This window comes from Oncorhynchus clarkii, chromosome 9 (assembly GCF_045791955.1).
Source record: "Oncorhynchus clarkii lewisi isolate Uvic-CL-2024 chromosome 9, UVic_Ocla_1.0, whole genome shotgun sequence".
NCBI lineage: Eukaryota > Metazoa > Chordata > Actinopteri > Salmoniformes > Salmonidae > Oncorhynchus > Oncorhynchus clarkii.
In genome coordinates this window covers 2,081,397-2,098,660 of record NC_092155.1, presented here as the reverse complement: position 1 = coordinate 2,098,660, position 17,264 = coordinate 2,081,397, and the positions used below count along the sequence as shown (strand labels likewise).

At 42.5% G+C, this 17,264-nt stretch overlaps 1 protein-coding gene across 1 annotated transcript in view; it reads left to right on the top strand.

Annotated features, from left to right (window-relative positions):
* The first annotated feature begins 7,304 nt into the window (after positions 1-7,304).
* Positions 7,305-17,264, top strand: part of LOC139417003 (butyrophilin-like protein 10) — a 137,012-nt gene continuing 127,052 nt past the window's right edge. The window contains exon 1 of the mRNA XM_071166235.1: positions 7,305-7,540. Within this exon, the coding sequence (XP_071022336.1) occupies positions 7,468-7,540 (73 nt within the window). The 5' untranslated portion in view covers positions 7,305-7,467. The remainder of the gene's footprint in view (positions 7,541-17,264) is intronic.

Genomic DNA, 17,264 nt, shown 5'->3' with positions numbered 1-17,264 from the left:
TAGCATGTTCAGTTTGTTATGAATTATGTAGCTTGTTGTGTTTGTTATGAATGATATTGTGTGTGTTATGATAGATGTAGCAAGTTTTGTTTGATTTTGTGTTTGTTATAATGTTGTGTTTGATATGAATGATGTGGCATGTTGTGTTTGTTATGAATGATGTAGCATGTTGTGTTTGTTATGAATGATCCATTGTGATATGTTTGTTATGAATGATGTAGCATGTTATGCTATGAATGATGTAGCATGTTGTGTTTGTTCTGAATGATGTAGCATGTTGTGTTTGTTCTGAATGATGTGGCATGTTGTGTTTGTTATGAATGATGTAGCATGTTGTGTTTGTTATGAATGATCCATTGTGATATGTTTGTTATGAATGATGTAGCATGTTATGCTATGAATGATGTAGCATGTTGTGTTTGTTCTGAATGATGTAGCATGTTGTGTTTGTTATGAATGATGTAGCATCTTGTGTTTGTTATGATTTATGTAGCATGTTGTGTTTGATATGAGTTATATTGTATAATGCAATGTGTTTGTTAAACACTGAGACCTGTGTGTCTAACTACACATTAAACTCTGAGACCTTGTTAAGGGTTTCTTCCGGTGAAGGAGAGGCGGACCAAAATGCAGCGTGGTTATTTCAATACATGTTTAATAAAAGATAAACACGAACAATACAAAACAATAAACGTAACGTGAAAACCTAAACAGCCTATTCTGGTGCAAACTAACACAGAGACAGGAACAATCACCCACGAAACACTCAAAGAATATGGCTGCCTAAATATGGTTCCCAATCAGAGACATCGATAAACACCTGCCTCTGATTGAGAACCACTCCAGGCAACCATAGACTTTTCTAGACTACCCCGCTAACCACAATCCCATTACCTACAAAAAACCCAAGACAAAACACACCACATAAATAAACCCATGTCACACCCTGGCCTGACCAAAATAATAAAGAAAACACAAAATACTTAGACCAGGATGTGACAGACCTGTTGGGGTGTATAAATGTATCTAACTACACATTAAACACTGAGACCTGTTGGGGTCTATAAATGTATCTAACTACACATTAAACACTGAGACCTGTTGGGGTCTATAACTGTTCCTGTGGTGTTGGAGGTCTTCATTGTAGTAGACTGGATCAGCTGCTCTGTCCCTCACTCATCTCTCTCTCCTCTCTCTTTACCTAGTGACCCTGTTCATCAGAACGTCATGGTGTTGGAGGTCTTCATTGTAGTAGACTGGATCAGCTCCTCTGTCCCCCACTCATCTCTCTCTCCTCTCTCTTTACCTCGTGACCCTGTTCATCAGAACGTCATGGTGTTGGAGGTCTTCATTGTAGTAGACTGGATCAGCTCCTCTGTCCCCCACTCATCTCTCTCTCCTCTCTCTTTACCTCGTGACCCTGTTCATCAGAACGTCATGGTGAATGGAAAAATATGCTCTCTTCAGCAGCGGTGAATAACCACAACCCTGTCAGTCCATCTCTTTACTTCTCCTTTCTCTTATCTTCTCTCTCCCTCCTCCCCTTTTCACACCAACGGACTTATCTTTAGACGCTGCAGTCTTGACCGCCATCAACAGCTTCAGCAACAGAGAGGTGTGAAGTTTCCACAACAGAATTAGAGTCGGTTTATCATGAGAACATACAGACAACACTGACTGGAACTATCAACAACAAGAGTTGGTTTATCATGAGAACATACAGACAACACTGACTGGAACCAGCTGACAGTATCAGTTGTAAAGGCTTCATTACTACTAACAGAAGGAAAGTTGTAGTGTTGTGTCCATGATGAATGATGTAAAGACTTCATTACTACTAACAGAAGGAAAGTTGTAGTGTTTTGTCCATGATGAATGATGTAAAGACTTCATTACTACTAACAGAAGGAAAGTTGTAGTGTTGTGTCCATGATGAATGATGTAAAGACTTCATTACTACTAACAGAAGGAAAGTTGTAGTGTTGTGTCCATGATGAATGATGTAAAGACTTCATTACTACTAACAGAAGGAAAGTTGTAGTGTTGTGTCCATGATGAATGATGTAAAGACTTCATTACTACTAACAGAAGGAAAGTTGTAGTGTTTTGTCCATGATGAATGATGTAAAGACTTCATTACTACTAACAGAAGGGAAGTTGTAGTGTTTTGTCCATGATGAATGATGTAAAGACTTAATTCCTACTAACAGAAGGAAAGTTGTAGTGTTTTGTCCATGATGAATGTTGTAAAGGTTTCAATGTGTTTTTATATTGAGCTGGTCTGTTAAATTCTGTTTGTTCATGTGAAATTGGAAAGTGTATTTTTCTATAATGTCGTTGTGGGTGTTTATCTTGAGCAACACCGTTGTATGGCTGCCAACTTGTCAAATAAAGCTTCCTAAAATGTGTTAGAAAATGTGTCAGTTTGTCACTTTCATGAGTTTGGAGTAATAACATGTTCCACTACTGAAGACATTGTCTCTAATCTAGTGTAGTAATAACATGTTCCACTACTGAAGACATTGTCTCTAATCTAGTGGAATAATAACATGTTCCACTACTGAAGACATTGTCTCTAATCTAGTGGAGTAATAACATGTTCCACTACTGGAGATCTGGGTTGTGCCTTTAAATTTCTAGAAAATGAACGACTAAGGAAGTATGTTTCACTTCTCTTTGTGACTTCTCTAACCCCAAACCCCGGCCTGGTCTGATTGGTCTGTTTCTCAAGCATTCCCGAAGTCTTGTGATATTGTGCCTCTGGGTTTAGAAATGTCTGGTGGATATTAGCCCCATCTGAGAAGGCTTGAATTCTAAAAAAACCTTCCTCCACATTGTTTGAAGTACAATAGAGCAACATAGCTACTATGGTAGGTCAAAGCTGTATGCTGGATAACCTTGGTAGAGCATGGGTTTAGAAGGCATTGTGGTGCTCATATGAATTTCCTTTTGTGGTGTGGTGATCATATTAATTTTTCTTCCTTTTTCTGCTGAAGACGAATTCCTACTTCTCACTTAAAACATTGTTTTTTATTTGTAGTTAGATACAGTGCCTTCATACCCCTTAATATATTAATTAATTATTAATTATTATAATTATTAATAATTATAATACTTATAATTATTATTATTAATTATTAATAATGCCTTCATAATAGACTTATTCTGCATTTTGTTTTGTCACAGCCTGAATTCAAAATGTATTAACCTTTCTGGGCTGACATCCCGTTAACGGGATTATATTACAACAGTAATGTCCCACCTCGCCAACAGCCAGTGAAAGTGCAGGGTGCCAAGTTCAAAACATCAAAAATCTCATAATTAAAATTCCTCAAACATTCAAGTATTATACACCATTTTAAAGATACACTTGTTGTTAATCTCACCATAGTGTGCGATTTAAAATATGCTTTACAGCGAAATCACCACAAACGATTATGCTTGGTCACCAGCAAGCAACAGATAAACTCAGCCATTTTCCTAGCAAAAGATAGCATTCACAATAGAGATAAAATGAATCACTAACCTTTGATGATCTTCATCAGATGACACTCATAGGACTTCATGTTACACAATACATGTATGTTTTGTTCGATAAAGTGCATATTTATATCAAAATCTAATTTTACATTGGTGCGTGACATTCTCTAGTTCCAAAACCATCCAGTGATTTTGCATAGCCACATCGATTCAACAGAAATACTCATCATAAATGTAGATGATAATACAAGTTATACACATGGAATTATTGATATACCTCTCCTTAATGCAACCGCTGTGTCAGATTTTTTTTTAACTTTACGGAAAAAATAAACCAAGCAATAATCTGAGACGGCGCTCAGAACAATAGGCGCCATTTTGGAGTAAAACTTAACCACAAATTACATTATAAATATTCCCTGACCTTTGATGATCTTAATCAGAATGCACTCCCAGGAATCCCAGGTCCACAATAAATGTTTATTTTGTTCGATAATGTCCGTTATTTATGTCCAAATACCTCCTTTTGTTTGCGCGTTTGGTATACATATCCAAACGCTCGTCCTGGTTGAGTGTTACTTTGGACAAAAAATTCAAAAAGTTATATTACAGGTCAAAGAAACATTTCAAACTAAGCACAGAATCAATCATTAGGATGTTTTTAACATATAGCTTCAATAAAGTTCCAACCGGAGTATTCCTTTGTGTCTTGAGGAGGAAAGGAACGGAAGTGATACCATGAGGAATGCACGTGACCAAAAAAATGGCTGACTGCCAGACACCTGAGAGATTCTGCTCTCATTCACTCCCACAACAGAGTAGAAGTCTCATTCAAATGTCTATGGACGGTTGACATCTAGTGGAAGCCCTAGGAAGTGCAACATCATTAATATCTCAAGTGGATTTCAATGGGAACTGCCTTGAATTCATAGCAGCCTCAGATTTCTCACTTCCTGTTTTGATTTTTCCTCTGGTTTTGGCCTGCCATATGAGTTCTGTTATACTCACAGACATTATTCTAACAGTTTTTGAAACTTTAGAGTGTTTTCTATCCAATACAACCAATTAAAGCTCATTCATCGAAAATTCTAAATACTGCCCCATACCCAAGAGAGGTTGAATATGTGCTGACGTGGTATTAACATGTCTTCCACTATATTTGCTGTAACTAGCTGCAGTGTTGATAACTGTAGCTGGGATTGAACCATGTTGTAGAGTGTTGATAACTGTATCTCTGATTGAACCATGTTGTAATGTGTTGATAACTGTAGCTCTGATTGAACCATGTTTAAAGTGTTGATAACTGTATCTCTGATTGAACCATGCTGTAAAGTGTTGATAACTGTATCTCTGATTGAACCATTTTGTAAAGTGTTGATAACTGTATCTCTGATTGAACCATGTTGTAGAGTGTTGATAACTGTAGCTCTGATTGAACCATGTTGTAAAGTGTTGATAACTGTATCTCTGATTGAACCATGTTTAAAGTGTTGATAACTGTATCTCTGATTGAACCATGCTGTAAAGTGTTGATAACTGTATCTCTGATTGAACCATGTTGTAAAGTGTTGATAACTGTATCTCTGATTGAACCATGTTGTAGAGTGTTGATAACTGTAGCTCTGATTGAACCATGTTGTAAAGTGTTGATAACTGTATCTGTGATTGAACCATGTTTAAAGTGTTGATAACTGTAGCTCTGATTGAACCATGTTGTAAAGTGTTGATAACTGTATCTCTGATTGAACCATGTTTAAAGTGTTGATAACTGTATCTCTGATTGAACCATGTTGTAAAGTGTTGATAACTGTCTGTTTAGGGGAAACCAGGGTACCCAGGAAGAACCACTAAGACCAGTTAGGTGAGTTTATACCTTACAACACAACAGCTGCAGGGTCACAATATGGTATTCTGAACACAGTGTGTACTATATTGTATTACCTCTTAGTAGTAGTAGAAAGTAGGATGGATTAGAGTCAACTACCACAATATGGTATTCTGAACACAGTGTGTACTATATTATATTACCTCTTAGTAGAAGTAGAAAATAGGATGGATTAACTACCACAGTATGGTATTCTGAACACAGTGTGTACTATATTATGTTACCTCTAAGTAGAAGTAGAGTGAATGGTATCGATAAATAGTAAATTAGCCCTGGTATTGATTGGAGAGAGCTGGACATGAACAGGAGCCTCAGTGGAAATAATTTGATAGGATTCTAAGTAGCACAATATTGACTAGTAAATCATCTGATATGATTTACATTTCTAAGTGGTTCTGTATTGGATAAGTAAATACATGGCCACACTGATCAAATTTCAATCAAATTTATTTTATATAGCCCTTCGTACATCAGCTGATATCTCAAAGTGCTGTACAGAAACCCAGCCTAAAACCCCAAACAGCAAGCAATGCAGGTGAAGAAGCACGGTGGCTAGGAAAAACTCCCTAGAAAGGCCAAAACCTAGGAAGAAACCTAGAGAGGAACCAGGCTATGTGGGGTGGCCAGTCCTCTTCTGGCTGTGCCGGGTGGAGATTGTAACAAAACATGGTCAAGATGTTCAAATGTTCATAAATGACCAGCATGGTCGAATAATAATAAGGCAGAATAGTTGAAACTGGAGCAGCACCACCATGATGAACTACTTCTGTGTTGAACAGGTGATCGTGTTGAAGAAAAGAGAGGCTGAGATCACCTGATCACCATAACAACCATCAGAATGGAACTCATGGAATTCTCATATAGAACTGTGAGTCACAATGCTGTATGTTGTTACATTGTAGCTCCACCTGCTGGAACAATAGTGGCATTTGATCAAATGTGATCTATTAACTGATACATGTATTATTCTGATTGGAATGTGTTTTAATATCATGTGTGTTGTATTATTCATTCAGCAGCTGTCCTTCAACATCAGTCATATACTGGTCATATACTGTATAGCATTATGGTTGATACATTGTTTTGTGCAAAACCATTATTTGTTAATGAATCATCCTGGTAAGATATTTATTTTGTCTTTGAGGCATATAGAATGAAATAAATTATTTTCCACAATCATGTAGCCTGTTTTTTATCTGTTCTGAATGAAATCACAACCACTTCATTTTTAATTTCATTGACTTCCCTTTATGTATATTCTAAATACTCCATTCCAGGTTCCCCCTATAGCCCCCAGTGCCTTGAGTATCTGCTAAATGCTCCATTCCAGGTTCCCCTACAGCCCCCAGGGAGTATATATATAATATCTACAGCCCCCAGGGAGAATATCTATAATATCTACAGCCCCCAGGGAGTATATCTATAATATATACAGCCCCCAGGGAGTATTCCTGAATCATTAGTTAGGTATCATGCAGCAACATGTTGATAACTCTGCCTTCCTCTCTGATTAAATTAGTGTAATTTCTGCCATACTGCTCACACCTGTCTAGCTAGTCAACAACTGACAGTGAAAGTCACATTCATTTAATATGATCAGTGTTCTTGGGTCATTTCACATCGTAAATTGTTACTAGTTTAAATATTTACTACAGCCTAGTTGTTGTCACATTTATTTCACTATTCACATTAGTGCTCGTATGTGTTTTAGGACATTTGACATGAAGTTAATGTCCACATCAGAACACTGGATGGATCTAGATATCGCGAGACGACATGACGTTAACGTCCATATCAGAACACTGGATGGATCTAGATATCGCGAGACGACATGAAGTTTAATGTCCATATCAGAACACTAGATGGAGCTAGATATCCCGAGATGATATTCAACTAGAAGTACTGTAAGTGAAAGTGAAAGTAAAGTGTGAAACTCCACCACCCTTTTTCTCCGTTATTTCTGGAACAGACGCAGTGTTACATTCTGTTCGTTGCCAAATTAGTCTTTCAACTGTTTTGGTTTATTTTTCTAAACTCCTAATAGTTTTATTGACCAGTTACAAACAGCTTTACCTTGGAGTCAGACTTGTTTTGTTAGTGAAATGAAGACCTTTCCGACCTCTGCGGTCTGGTGTTTTGGGATTCTGTTCATCAGTGTTTCATTGATAACGACAGGTAGGACACAACATTATTCCTTCATTATTTAGCCTGAAGGATATTTTATTATCTGAACATAATATTAACAAGAAAGAAACGGGGAGAATTCAAGTGCAGGATCAAAACCGAGTGCAGGAATTGTAGATGTCTTGTCGTCACTGTGTTGTTGTCTGATCAGACAGGGCAGTTTGGGTGTGGTGGTGCTTTAGGGTGGTGTCCCCGGCAGACACTGCAGTTAGGGTAATCTCCATCTCCATCAGACTGGACAGTTTGGGGTGTGGTGGTGCTATAGGGTGTGGTGGTGTTGTAGGGTGGTGTCCGTGGAAGACAGGACAGTTTGGGGTGTGATGGTGCTATAGGTTGGTGGTGCTGTAGGGTGGTGGTGGTGTAGGGTGGTGGTGCTGTAGGGTGGTGCTATAGGGTGGTGGTGCTGTAGGATGGTGGTGCTGTAGGGTGGTGGTGCTATAGGGTGGTGTCCGTGGAAGACAGGACAGTTTGTGGTGTGGTGGTGCTGTAGGGTGGTTGTGCTATAGGGTGGTGGTGCTATAGGGTGGTGTCCGTGGAAGACAGGACAGTTTGTGGTGTGTTGGTGCTATAGGTTGGTGGTGCTGTAGGGTGGTGGTGCTGTAGGGTGGTGGTGCTGTAGGGTGGTGCTATAGGGTGGTGGTGCTGTAGGGTGGTGGTGCTGTAGGGTGGTGGTGCTATAGGGTGGTGTCCGTGGAAGACAGGACAGTTTGTGGTGTGGTGGTGCTATAGGTTGGTGGTGCTGTAGGGTGGTGGTGGTGCTGTAGGGTGGTGGTGCTATAGGGTGGTGGTGTTGTAGGGTGGTGGTGCTGTAGGGTGGTGCTATACGGTGGTGGTGCTGTAGGGTGGTGCTACAGGGTGGTGGTGCTGTAGGGTGGTGGTGCTATAGGGTGGTGGTGCAGTAGGGTGGTGGTGCTGTAGAGTGGTGGTGCTGTAGGGTGGTGGTGCTATAGGGTGGTGGTGCAGTAGGGTGGTGGTGCTGTAGGGTGGTGGTACTGTAGGGTGGTGGTGCTATAAGGTGGTGGTGTAGGGTGGTGGTGCTGTAGGGTGGTGCTGTAGGGAGGTGCTGTAGGGTGGTGGTGCTGTGATGTGCTGGTGCTATAGGGTGGTGTTGCTATAGGGTGGTGCTGTAGGGTGGTGGTGCTCTAGGGTGGTGGTGCTATAGGGTGGTGGTGCTATAGGGTGGTGGTGTAGTAGGGTGGTGGTGCTGTAGGGTGGTGGTGCTGTAGGGTGGTGATGCTATAAGGTGGTGGTATAGGGCGGTGGGGCTGTAGGGTGGTGCTGTAGGGTGGTGGTGCTATAGGGTGGTGGTGCTGTAGGGTGGTGGTGCTGTAGGTTGGTGGTGCTGTAGGGTGGTGGTGCTATAGGGTGTTGGTGTAGGGTGGTTTTGCTGTGGTGTGGTGGTGCTATAGGGTGGTGGTGCTATAGGGTGGTGCTGTAGGGTGGTGGTGCTGTAGGGTGGTGGTGCTGTAGGGTGGTGGTGCTATAGGCTGGTGGTGCTATAGGGTGGTAGTGCAGTAGGTTGGTGGTGCTGTAGGGTGGTGGTGCTATAGGGTGGTGGTGTAGTAGGGTGGTGTTGCTTTAGGGTGGTGGTGCTGTAGGGTGGTGGTGCTATAGGGTGGTGGTGTAGGGTGGTGGTGCTATAGGGTGGTGCTGTAGGGTGTGGTGCTGTAAGGTGGTGGTGCTGTAGGGTGGTGGTGCTGTAGGGTGGTGGTGCTGTAGGGTGGTGGTGCTATAGGGTGGTGGTGCTGTAGGGTGGTGGTGCTGTAGGGTGGTGCTGTAGGGTGGTGGTGGTGGTATAAGGTGGTGGTGCTATAGGGTGGTGCTGTAGGGTGGTGGAGCTGTATAGGTTGGTGGTGCTGTAGGGTGGTGGTGCTGTAGGGTGGTGCTGTAGAGTGGTGGTGCTGTAGGGTGGTGGAGCTGTAGGGTGGTGGTGCTATAGGGTGGTGGTTCTGTAGGGTGGTGGTGGTGTAGGGTGGTGGTGCTATAGGGTGGTGGTGTAGGGTGGTGGTGCTGTAGGGTGGTGCTGTAGGGTGTTTTGTTGTAGGGTGGTGGTGCTGTAGGGTGGTGGTGCTATAGGGTGTTGCTGTAGTGTGGTGGTGCTGTATGGTGGTGGTGCTATAGGGTGTTGGTGCTGTAGGGTGGTGGAGCTGTAGGGTGGTGCTGTAGGGTGGTGGTGGTATAAGTTGGTGGTGCTATAGGGTGGTGCTGTAGGGTGGTGGGTCTGTAGGGTGGTGCTGTAGGGTGGTGGTGGTGCTGTAGGGTGGTGGTGCTGTAGGGTGGTGGAGCTGTATAGGGTGGTGGTGCTGTAGGGTGGTGGTGCTATAGGGTGGTGGTTCTGTATGGTGGTGGTGGTGTAGGGTGGTGGTGCTGTAGGGTGGTGGTGTAGGGTGGTGGTGCTGTAGGGTGGTGCTATAGGGTGGTGTTGCTTTATTGTGGCGGTGCTATAGGGTGGTGGTTCTATAGGGTGGTGGTGCTGTAGGGTGGTAGTGGTGTAGGGTGGTGGTGCTATAGAGTGGTGTCCGTGGAAGACAGGACAGTTTGGGGTGTGGTGCTGTAGGGTGGTGGTGCTGTAGGGTGGTGGTGCTATAGGGTGGTGTCCGTGGCAGACAGGGCAGTTTGGGGTGTGGTGCTGTAGGGTGGTGGTGCTGTAGGGTGGTGGTGGTGCTGTAGGGTGGTGTCCGTGGCAGACAGGACAGTTTGGGGTGTGGTGGTGCTGTAGGGTGGTGGTGCTGTAGGGTGGTGTCCGTGGCAGACAAACACTATTTACACAATACTAAGATAAGGCAGTGCCTTTTTAGTAGCAGGTTAGGAGAACTTACGATGTAGGTTTGGATAATTAGTTAAGGTTAGGAAAACTAAGGGCCTTGAGTATCTGCTAAATGCTCCGTTCAAGGTTCCCCTACAGCCCCCAGGGCCTTGAGTATCTGCTAAATGCTCCGTTCCAGGTTCCCCTACAGCCCCCAGGGCCTTGAGTATCTGCTAAATGCTCCGTTCCAGGTTCCCCTACATGATTAAGGGAACATTTCGGCATTTCGTGTATGATCAGTGAGAAAGTCCATATTGCAAATGTACGGTCCCTTACTAGACGTCCGAAATCGTTTGTAAAATTCGCGGTCGGCGTCGGGCCGTGCGGTAGGGCCAGACCTACCGGGAAGTCATCAAATGAACTTTGTCGGACATTCGGTTTCCGTTTTATAAAATAAACAAGTTTTTGAGCGTTTTTCCGCTATCCCGGAATTTCCCACAAGAGGGCATACGGAATCATATGGCAATTTGGCAAAACATCACGAATCACGACGGGGCCTTATCTCGAAAACGGAAAATATTTTGAAGCCGAAACTCGGTGAGCGTAGGTTTGGCATAATGGGCAGTTGGCCCCGAACAAGATGGCGTCTAGGCCTCGACGGTTTTTGAGTTATGGCCGTTTTTCTGGGATTAAAGGTCCTAAATGGAAATAGAGAAATTATTTTTCCACTTCAGGTCAAAGTCAAGGAGCCTCCGGTGTCAATAAAAAAAGAACCAGCCATTTATCTATCGTCATTTAAGAGAAACGGAACAATGACAACTTGGCGATGGTCACAAATAGGCGTTTTTTTTTTTCAACGGTTACAGATCCAGTTGCAGGGTGTTCATACGAATCTTTTTAAAGTGTGCTGCGGAGCTCTGCGAGATTTCTGTGATTTTCTATGATTTTCTGAAATAACACACACATACTAAACCCTCCGTAAATAACTCAGTTGTTAACGTAAAGACTCATTGGGGTATGTAACAGCATACCCCAATGAGGATATGTGGTGATTTATAGCTTCCTGTGCCAACCGGAAGTGCCATAATTGGTGTCTCAGGGGCTGTTTCAAAGGGTTAAAAAAGTCTGATCTGTCCAAAACTTCATATATGTGATTAGGCAACCCCCATGAACTGTAAATCAGTCATTTTTCCCCAAAAAATTCAAAGGAAAAAAAAATCACACTAAAACACAACTTGAATGGAGGGACGTATTGGGGTGCGTAGAGACAGACAGTGGCTGCAATAGTTAGCTTTGTTGGAGCTAAAAAAGAACTGTCAGACCTAGAGTTCCGAAACTTTAGAAACCTGTTCTAGACCTCCGGTCGATGGTGCGTGGTGAGTTACGTGGCTCTAGACGGTTCTCGGACCGAGAAACAGCCTCGTACATTTGCAATACCTTCAATTCATTTTGACCATTACAAAAATGACGACGTTTAGAAAAGTCTCAGAGACGCAAGGCTAGGTGCATTGAAACCGGCTCGGCCCATAGAGACGGACCCCAACGTTTCTGTCCGATAGCTCGTTCAAGGACCCCGTAGGAAGGCATGGAAAAAAGTGGATTTTCAGCACCAATTAGGGTTTTTCTCGGACGCCAAATGACCTATCGAGCCGAAACTCGGGATTCGGGGTCGCCTCACATAGGACTTCACATAATGTCCGAACTGGACCCGCAGCTAGAACGTAACTATGTGTTTTACCTTTTTATTATGTTTTAAACTAAAGGCGCTGTGAATTATGGGACTGCTCTGACATATGTGATAGTTGGCTTCTAAATGAGTAGTAAAAAGTGGGTTTGGTGTCATAATGACATCTAATTGACTGATGGACACTGACTTGCTAGTTGACTTTTGTGCATTTGCAATATGTTTAAACGGAGAGGGACCATCACCAAAATGGCATTCTGAAATCAACACAAAAAATGGCATCACCATAGTCTCCAGACTGTGCTGAGTTCAACGAGCTATCCCGCTTGACCGTAGCTCGCTCGGTCTAAGCGCAACGACCATTAGAAAAGTAGGCCCAAAATGAAGCCTGCCCCACAATGTCATTTGCTTTTGAGTGACAGTGAGAGAACCGTTAGGGTGAGAAGAAAAATTCCACCACATGAATGTTCCTAAGGTCCTCCCGATCTGTACAAGCCTAACCTTGACCGTGTGGCATTAACCCTTAAGAGTAAAACAGTGTTTTTTGATCTCACAGATTACAGTGTCATCTCTCCCCATAGGAATACATTGCCTGCACCCCTAATTTCAACCTGAAGTCTATATGGGTTATGAATGCCGTATGAACCTGTCTTCGGTACCAGTCCATCAGGCCACTATGAGGTCTACCTGTGTTGATTCTAAGCTTCCTGGACCAACCGGAAGTGGTTAAAATGCCCCTAAAAGTGTTTACCCATACCCTGCCTGCAGTTTGACATACATAGTGCATTCAACCCTGTGTAAATCAGTCAGTTCTTAACGTAAGGACTTAAAACTCAGGATTCTGTAACAGCATACCCCAATGAGGATATGTGGTGATTTATAGCTTCCTGTGCCAACCGGAAGTGCCATAACTGGTGTCTCAGGGGCTGTTTCGAGGGGTTAAAAAAGTCTGATCTTTCCAAAACTTCATATGTGTGATTAGGCAACCCCCATGAACTGTAAATCAGTCATTTTTCCCAAAAAAAATCAAAGGAAAAAAAAATCACACTAAAACACAAGTTGGATGGAGGGACGTATTGGGGTGCGTAGAGACAGACAGTGGCTGCAATAGTTAGCTTTGTTGGAGCTAAAAAAGAACCGTCGGACCTAGAGTTCCGAAACTTTAGAAACCTGTTCTAGACCTCCGGTCGATGGTGCGTGGTGAGTTACGTGGCTCTAGACGGTTCTCGGACCGAGAAACAGCTTCGTACATTTGCAATACCTTCAATTCATTTTGACCATTACAAAAATGACGACGTTTAGAAAAGTCTCAGAGACGCAAGGCTAGGTGCATTGAAACCGGCTCGGCCCATAGAGACGGACCCCAACGTTTCTGTCCGATAGCTCGTTCAAGGACCCCGTAGCAAGGCATGGAAAATAGTGGATTTTCAGCACCAATTAGGGTTTTTCTCGGACACCAAATGACCTATCGAGCCGAAACTCGGGATTCGGGGTCGCCTCACATAGGACTTCACATGATGTCCGAACTGGACCCGCAGCTAGAACGTAACTATGTGTTTTACCTTTTTATTATGTTTTAAACTGAAGGCGCTGTGAATTATGGGCCTGCTCTGACATATGTGATAGTTGGCTACTAAATGAGTAGGAAAAAGTGGGTTTGGTGTCCATTGATATCCGTTTGGTGTCATAATGACATCTAATTGACTGATGGACACTGACTTGCTAGTTGACTTTTGTGCATTTGCAATATGTTTAAACGGAGAGGGACCATCACCAAAATGTCATTCTGAAATCAACACAAAAAATGACATCCCCATAGTCTCCAGACTGTGACGAGTTCAACGAGACGCCCCGCTTGACCGTAGCTCGTTCTGAGTGCAGCAAACTTGAAAAAAAGAAGGCCCAAAATGAAGCCTGCCCCACAATGTCATTTGATTTTGGGTGGCAGTGAGAGAACCGTTAGGGTGAGAAGCACAATTCGACCTCAGGTACGTTCCTGAGGTCCTCCCGAACCGTGCAAGCCTAAGCTTGACCGTGTGGCATTAACCCTTCACAGTAAAAAGAAGGTGTTTACTTGAAACAGCTTGCTTTGACTTCTCTCCCCATAGGAATACATTGCCTGCACCTCTAAATTCAACCTGAAGCCTATGTGGGTTATGAATGCCTTATGAACCTGTCTTCTATGACAGTCCATCAGACCACTATGAGGTCTACCTGTGTCGAATCTAAGCTTCCTGAAGCAACCGGAAGTGGTTAAAATGCCCCTAAAAGTGTTTACCCATACCCTGCCTGCAGTTTGATAGACATAGTGCATTCAACCCTGTGTAGATCAGTCAATTCTTAACGTAAAGACTTAAAACTCAGGATTCTGTAAGTGGCTATGTCAATCAAGATATGTGTTGACTTATAGCTTCCTGTGCCAACCGGAAGTGCCATAATTGGTGTCTCAGGGGCTGTTTCGAGGGGTTAAAAAAGTCTGATCTCTCCAAAATTGCATATGTGTGACTAGGTAACCCTTCTGAACTTTAAATCAGTCATTTCTCCCAACAGATGTCAAATAAAGCTCCCTCACACACACACAGGAAGGATGGAGTGATAAAGTGCGGTGCTTAAAGACACAGAGAGCAGGAAATGGCATTACCATAGTCTCCAGACTGTGCTGAGTTCAACGAGCTATCCCGCTTGACCGTAGCTCGCTCGGTCTAGGCGCAGCGACCATTAGAATAGTAGGCCCAAAATGAAGCCTGCCCCACAACGTCATTTGATTTTGGGTGAGAGTGAGAGAACCGTTAGGGTGAGAAGAAAAATTCCACCACAGGAATGTTCCTAAGGTCCCCCCGATCCGTGCAAGCCTAAGCTTGACCGTGTGGCGTTAACCCTTCACAGTAAAACAGTGTTTTTTGATCTCACAGAATGCAGTGTCATCTCTCCCCATAGGAATACATTGCCTGCACCCCTAATTTCAACCTGAAGTCTATATGGGTTATGAATGCCGTATGAACCTGTCTTCGGTACCGGTCCATCAGGCCACTATGAGGTCTACCTGTGTTGATTCTGAGCTTCCTGGACCAACCGGAAGTGGTTAAAATGCCCCTAAAAGTGTTTACCCATACCCTGCCTGCAGTTTGATGGACATAGTGCATTCAACCCTGTGTAAATCAGTCAATTCTTAACGTAAGGACTTAAAACTCAGGATTATGTAACAGCATACCCCAATGAGGATATGTGTTGATTTGTAGCTTCCTGTGCCAACCGGAAGTGCCATAATTGGTGTCTCAGGGGCTGTTTCGAAGGGTTAAAAAAGTCAGATCTGTCCAAAACTTCATATATGTGATTAGGCAACCCCCATGAACTGTAAATCAGTCATTTTTCCCCAAAAAATTCAAAGGAAAAAAAAATCACACTAAAACACAAGTTGGAAGGAGGGACGTATTGGGGTGCGTAGAGACAGACAGTGGCTGCAATAGTTAGCTTTGTTGGAGCTAAAAAAGAACCGTCGGACCTAGAGTTCCGAAACTTTAGAAACCTGTTCTAGACCTCCGGTCGATGGTGCGTGGTGAGTTACGTGGCTCTAGACGGTTCTCGGACCGAGAAACAGCCTCGTACATTTGCAATACCTTCAATTCATTTTGACCATTACGAAAATGACGACGTTTAGAAAAGTCTCAGAGACGCAAGGCTAGGTGCATTGAAACCGGCTCGGCCCATAGAGACGGACCCCGACGTTTCTGTCCGATAGCTCGTTCAAGGACCCCGTAGCAAGTCATGGAAAATAGTGGATTTTCAGCACCAATTAGGGTTTTTCTCGGACACCAAATGACCTATCGAGCCGAAACTTGGGATTCGGGGTCGCCTCAGCTAGGCCAACACATAACATAAGAAATGGACCCGCAGCTAGAACGTAACTACGTGTTTTATGGTTTTTTTATGGTTTGAACCCAAGGCGTTGTGAATTTTGGGCCAGCTCTGAAGTATGTAATAGTTGGCTACTAAACGAGTTGGAAAAAGTGGGTTTGGTGTCAGTTTGTATCAGTTTGGTGTCATAATGACATCTAATTGACTGATGGACACTGACTTGCTAGTTGACTTTTGTACATTTGCAATATGTTTAAACAGTGAGGTACCATCACCAAAAGCGACATTCTGAAATCTACCCTAACGAGCGATTGAGATGAACCAGAATCACTGCAAAGCCATCCCGAGTTCATCGGGCCAGTCAATTTCACATTCCTGCAGGATTTTTATAGCATGACAAATTCGTGATGGTACCTGCCCATTGAAACATATTGCAAATGCACAGTGACTTTGAAAAAGTAAGGAAACATAAACATTTTTTTAAAAATTTTAGGTGACCAGTTGCACGCGCATTTGCAATATGATTCTATAGTGAAAAAACATATTGCAAATGCACAGTGACTTTGAAAAAGTAAGGAAACATAAACAAATGGACATAATGAAATCATCATTTTTTTCCCCCCGGTTACCAGTTGCACGCGCATTTGCAATATGATTCTATAGTGAAAAAACATATTGCAAATGCACAGTGACTTTGAAAAAGTAAGGAAACATAAACAAAAAAAATCTAAAAAATGTTTTGGGGGGTGACCAGATGCACGTGCATTTGCAATATGATTCTATAGTGAAAAAACATATTGCAAATGCACAGTGACTTTGAAAAAGTAAGGAAACATAAACATTTTTTTTAAAATTTTAGGTGACCAGTTGCACGTGCATTTGCAATATGATTCTATAGTGAAAAAACATATTGCAAATGCACAGTGACTTTGAAAAAGTAAGGAAACATAAACAAATGGACATAATGAAATCATCATTTTTTTTTTCCCGGTTACCAGTTGCACGCGCATTTGCAATATGATTCTATAGTGAAAAAACATATTGCAAATGCACAGTGACTTTGAAAAAGTAAGGAAACATAAACAAAAAAAATCTAAAAAATGTTTTGGGGGGTGACCAGATGCACGTGCATTTGCAATATGATTCTATAGTGAAAAAACATATTGCAAATGCACAGTGACTTTGAAAAAGTAAGGAAACATAAACAAAAAAATCAATTTTTTTTTGGGGGGGGGTGACCAGATGCACGTGCATTTGCAATATGATTCTATAGTGAAAAAACATATTGCAAATGCACAGTGACTTTGAAAAAGTAAGAAACAAAAAAAAATACATCTAAAAAATTTTGAGCATGACAAATTCGTGACGGTACCTGCCCATTGAAACATATTGCAAATGCACAGTGACTTTGAAAAAGTAAGGAAACATAA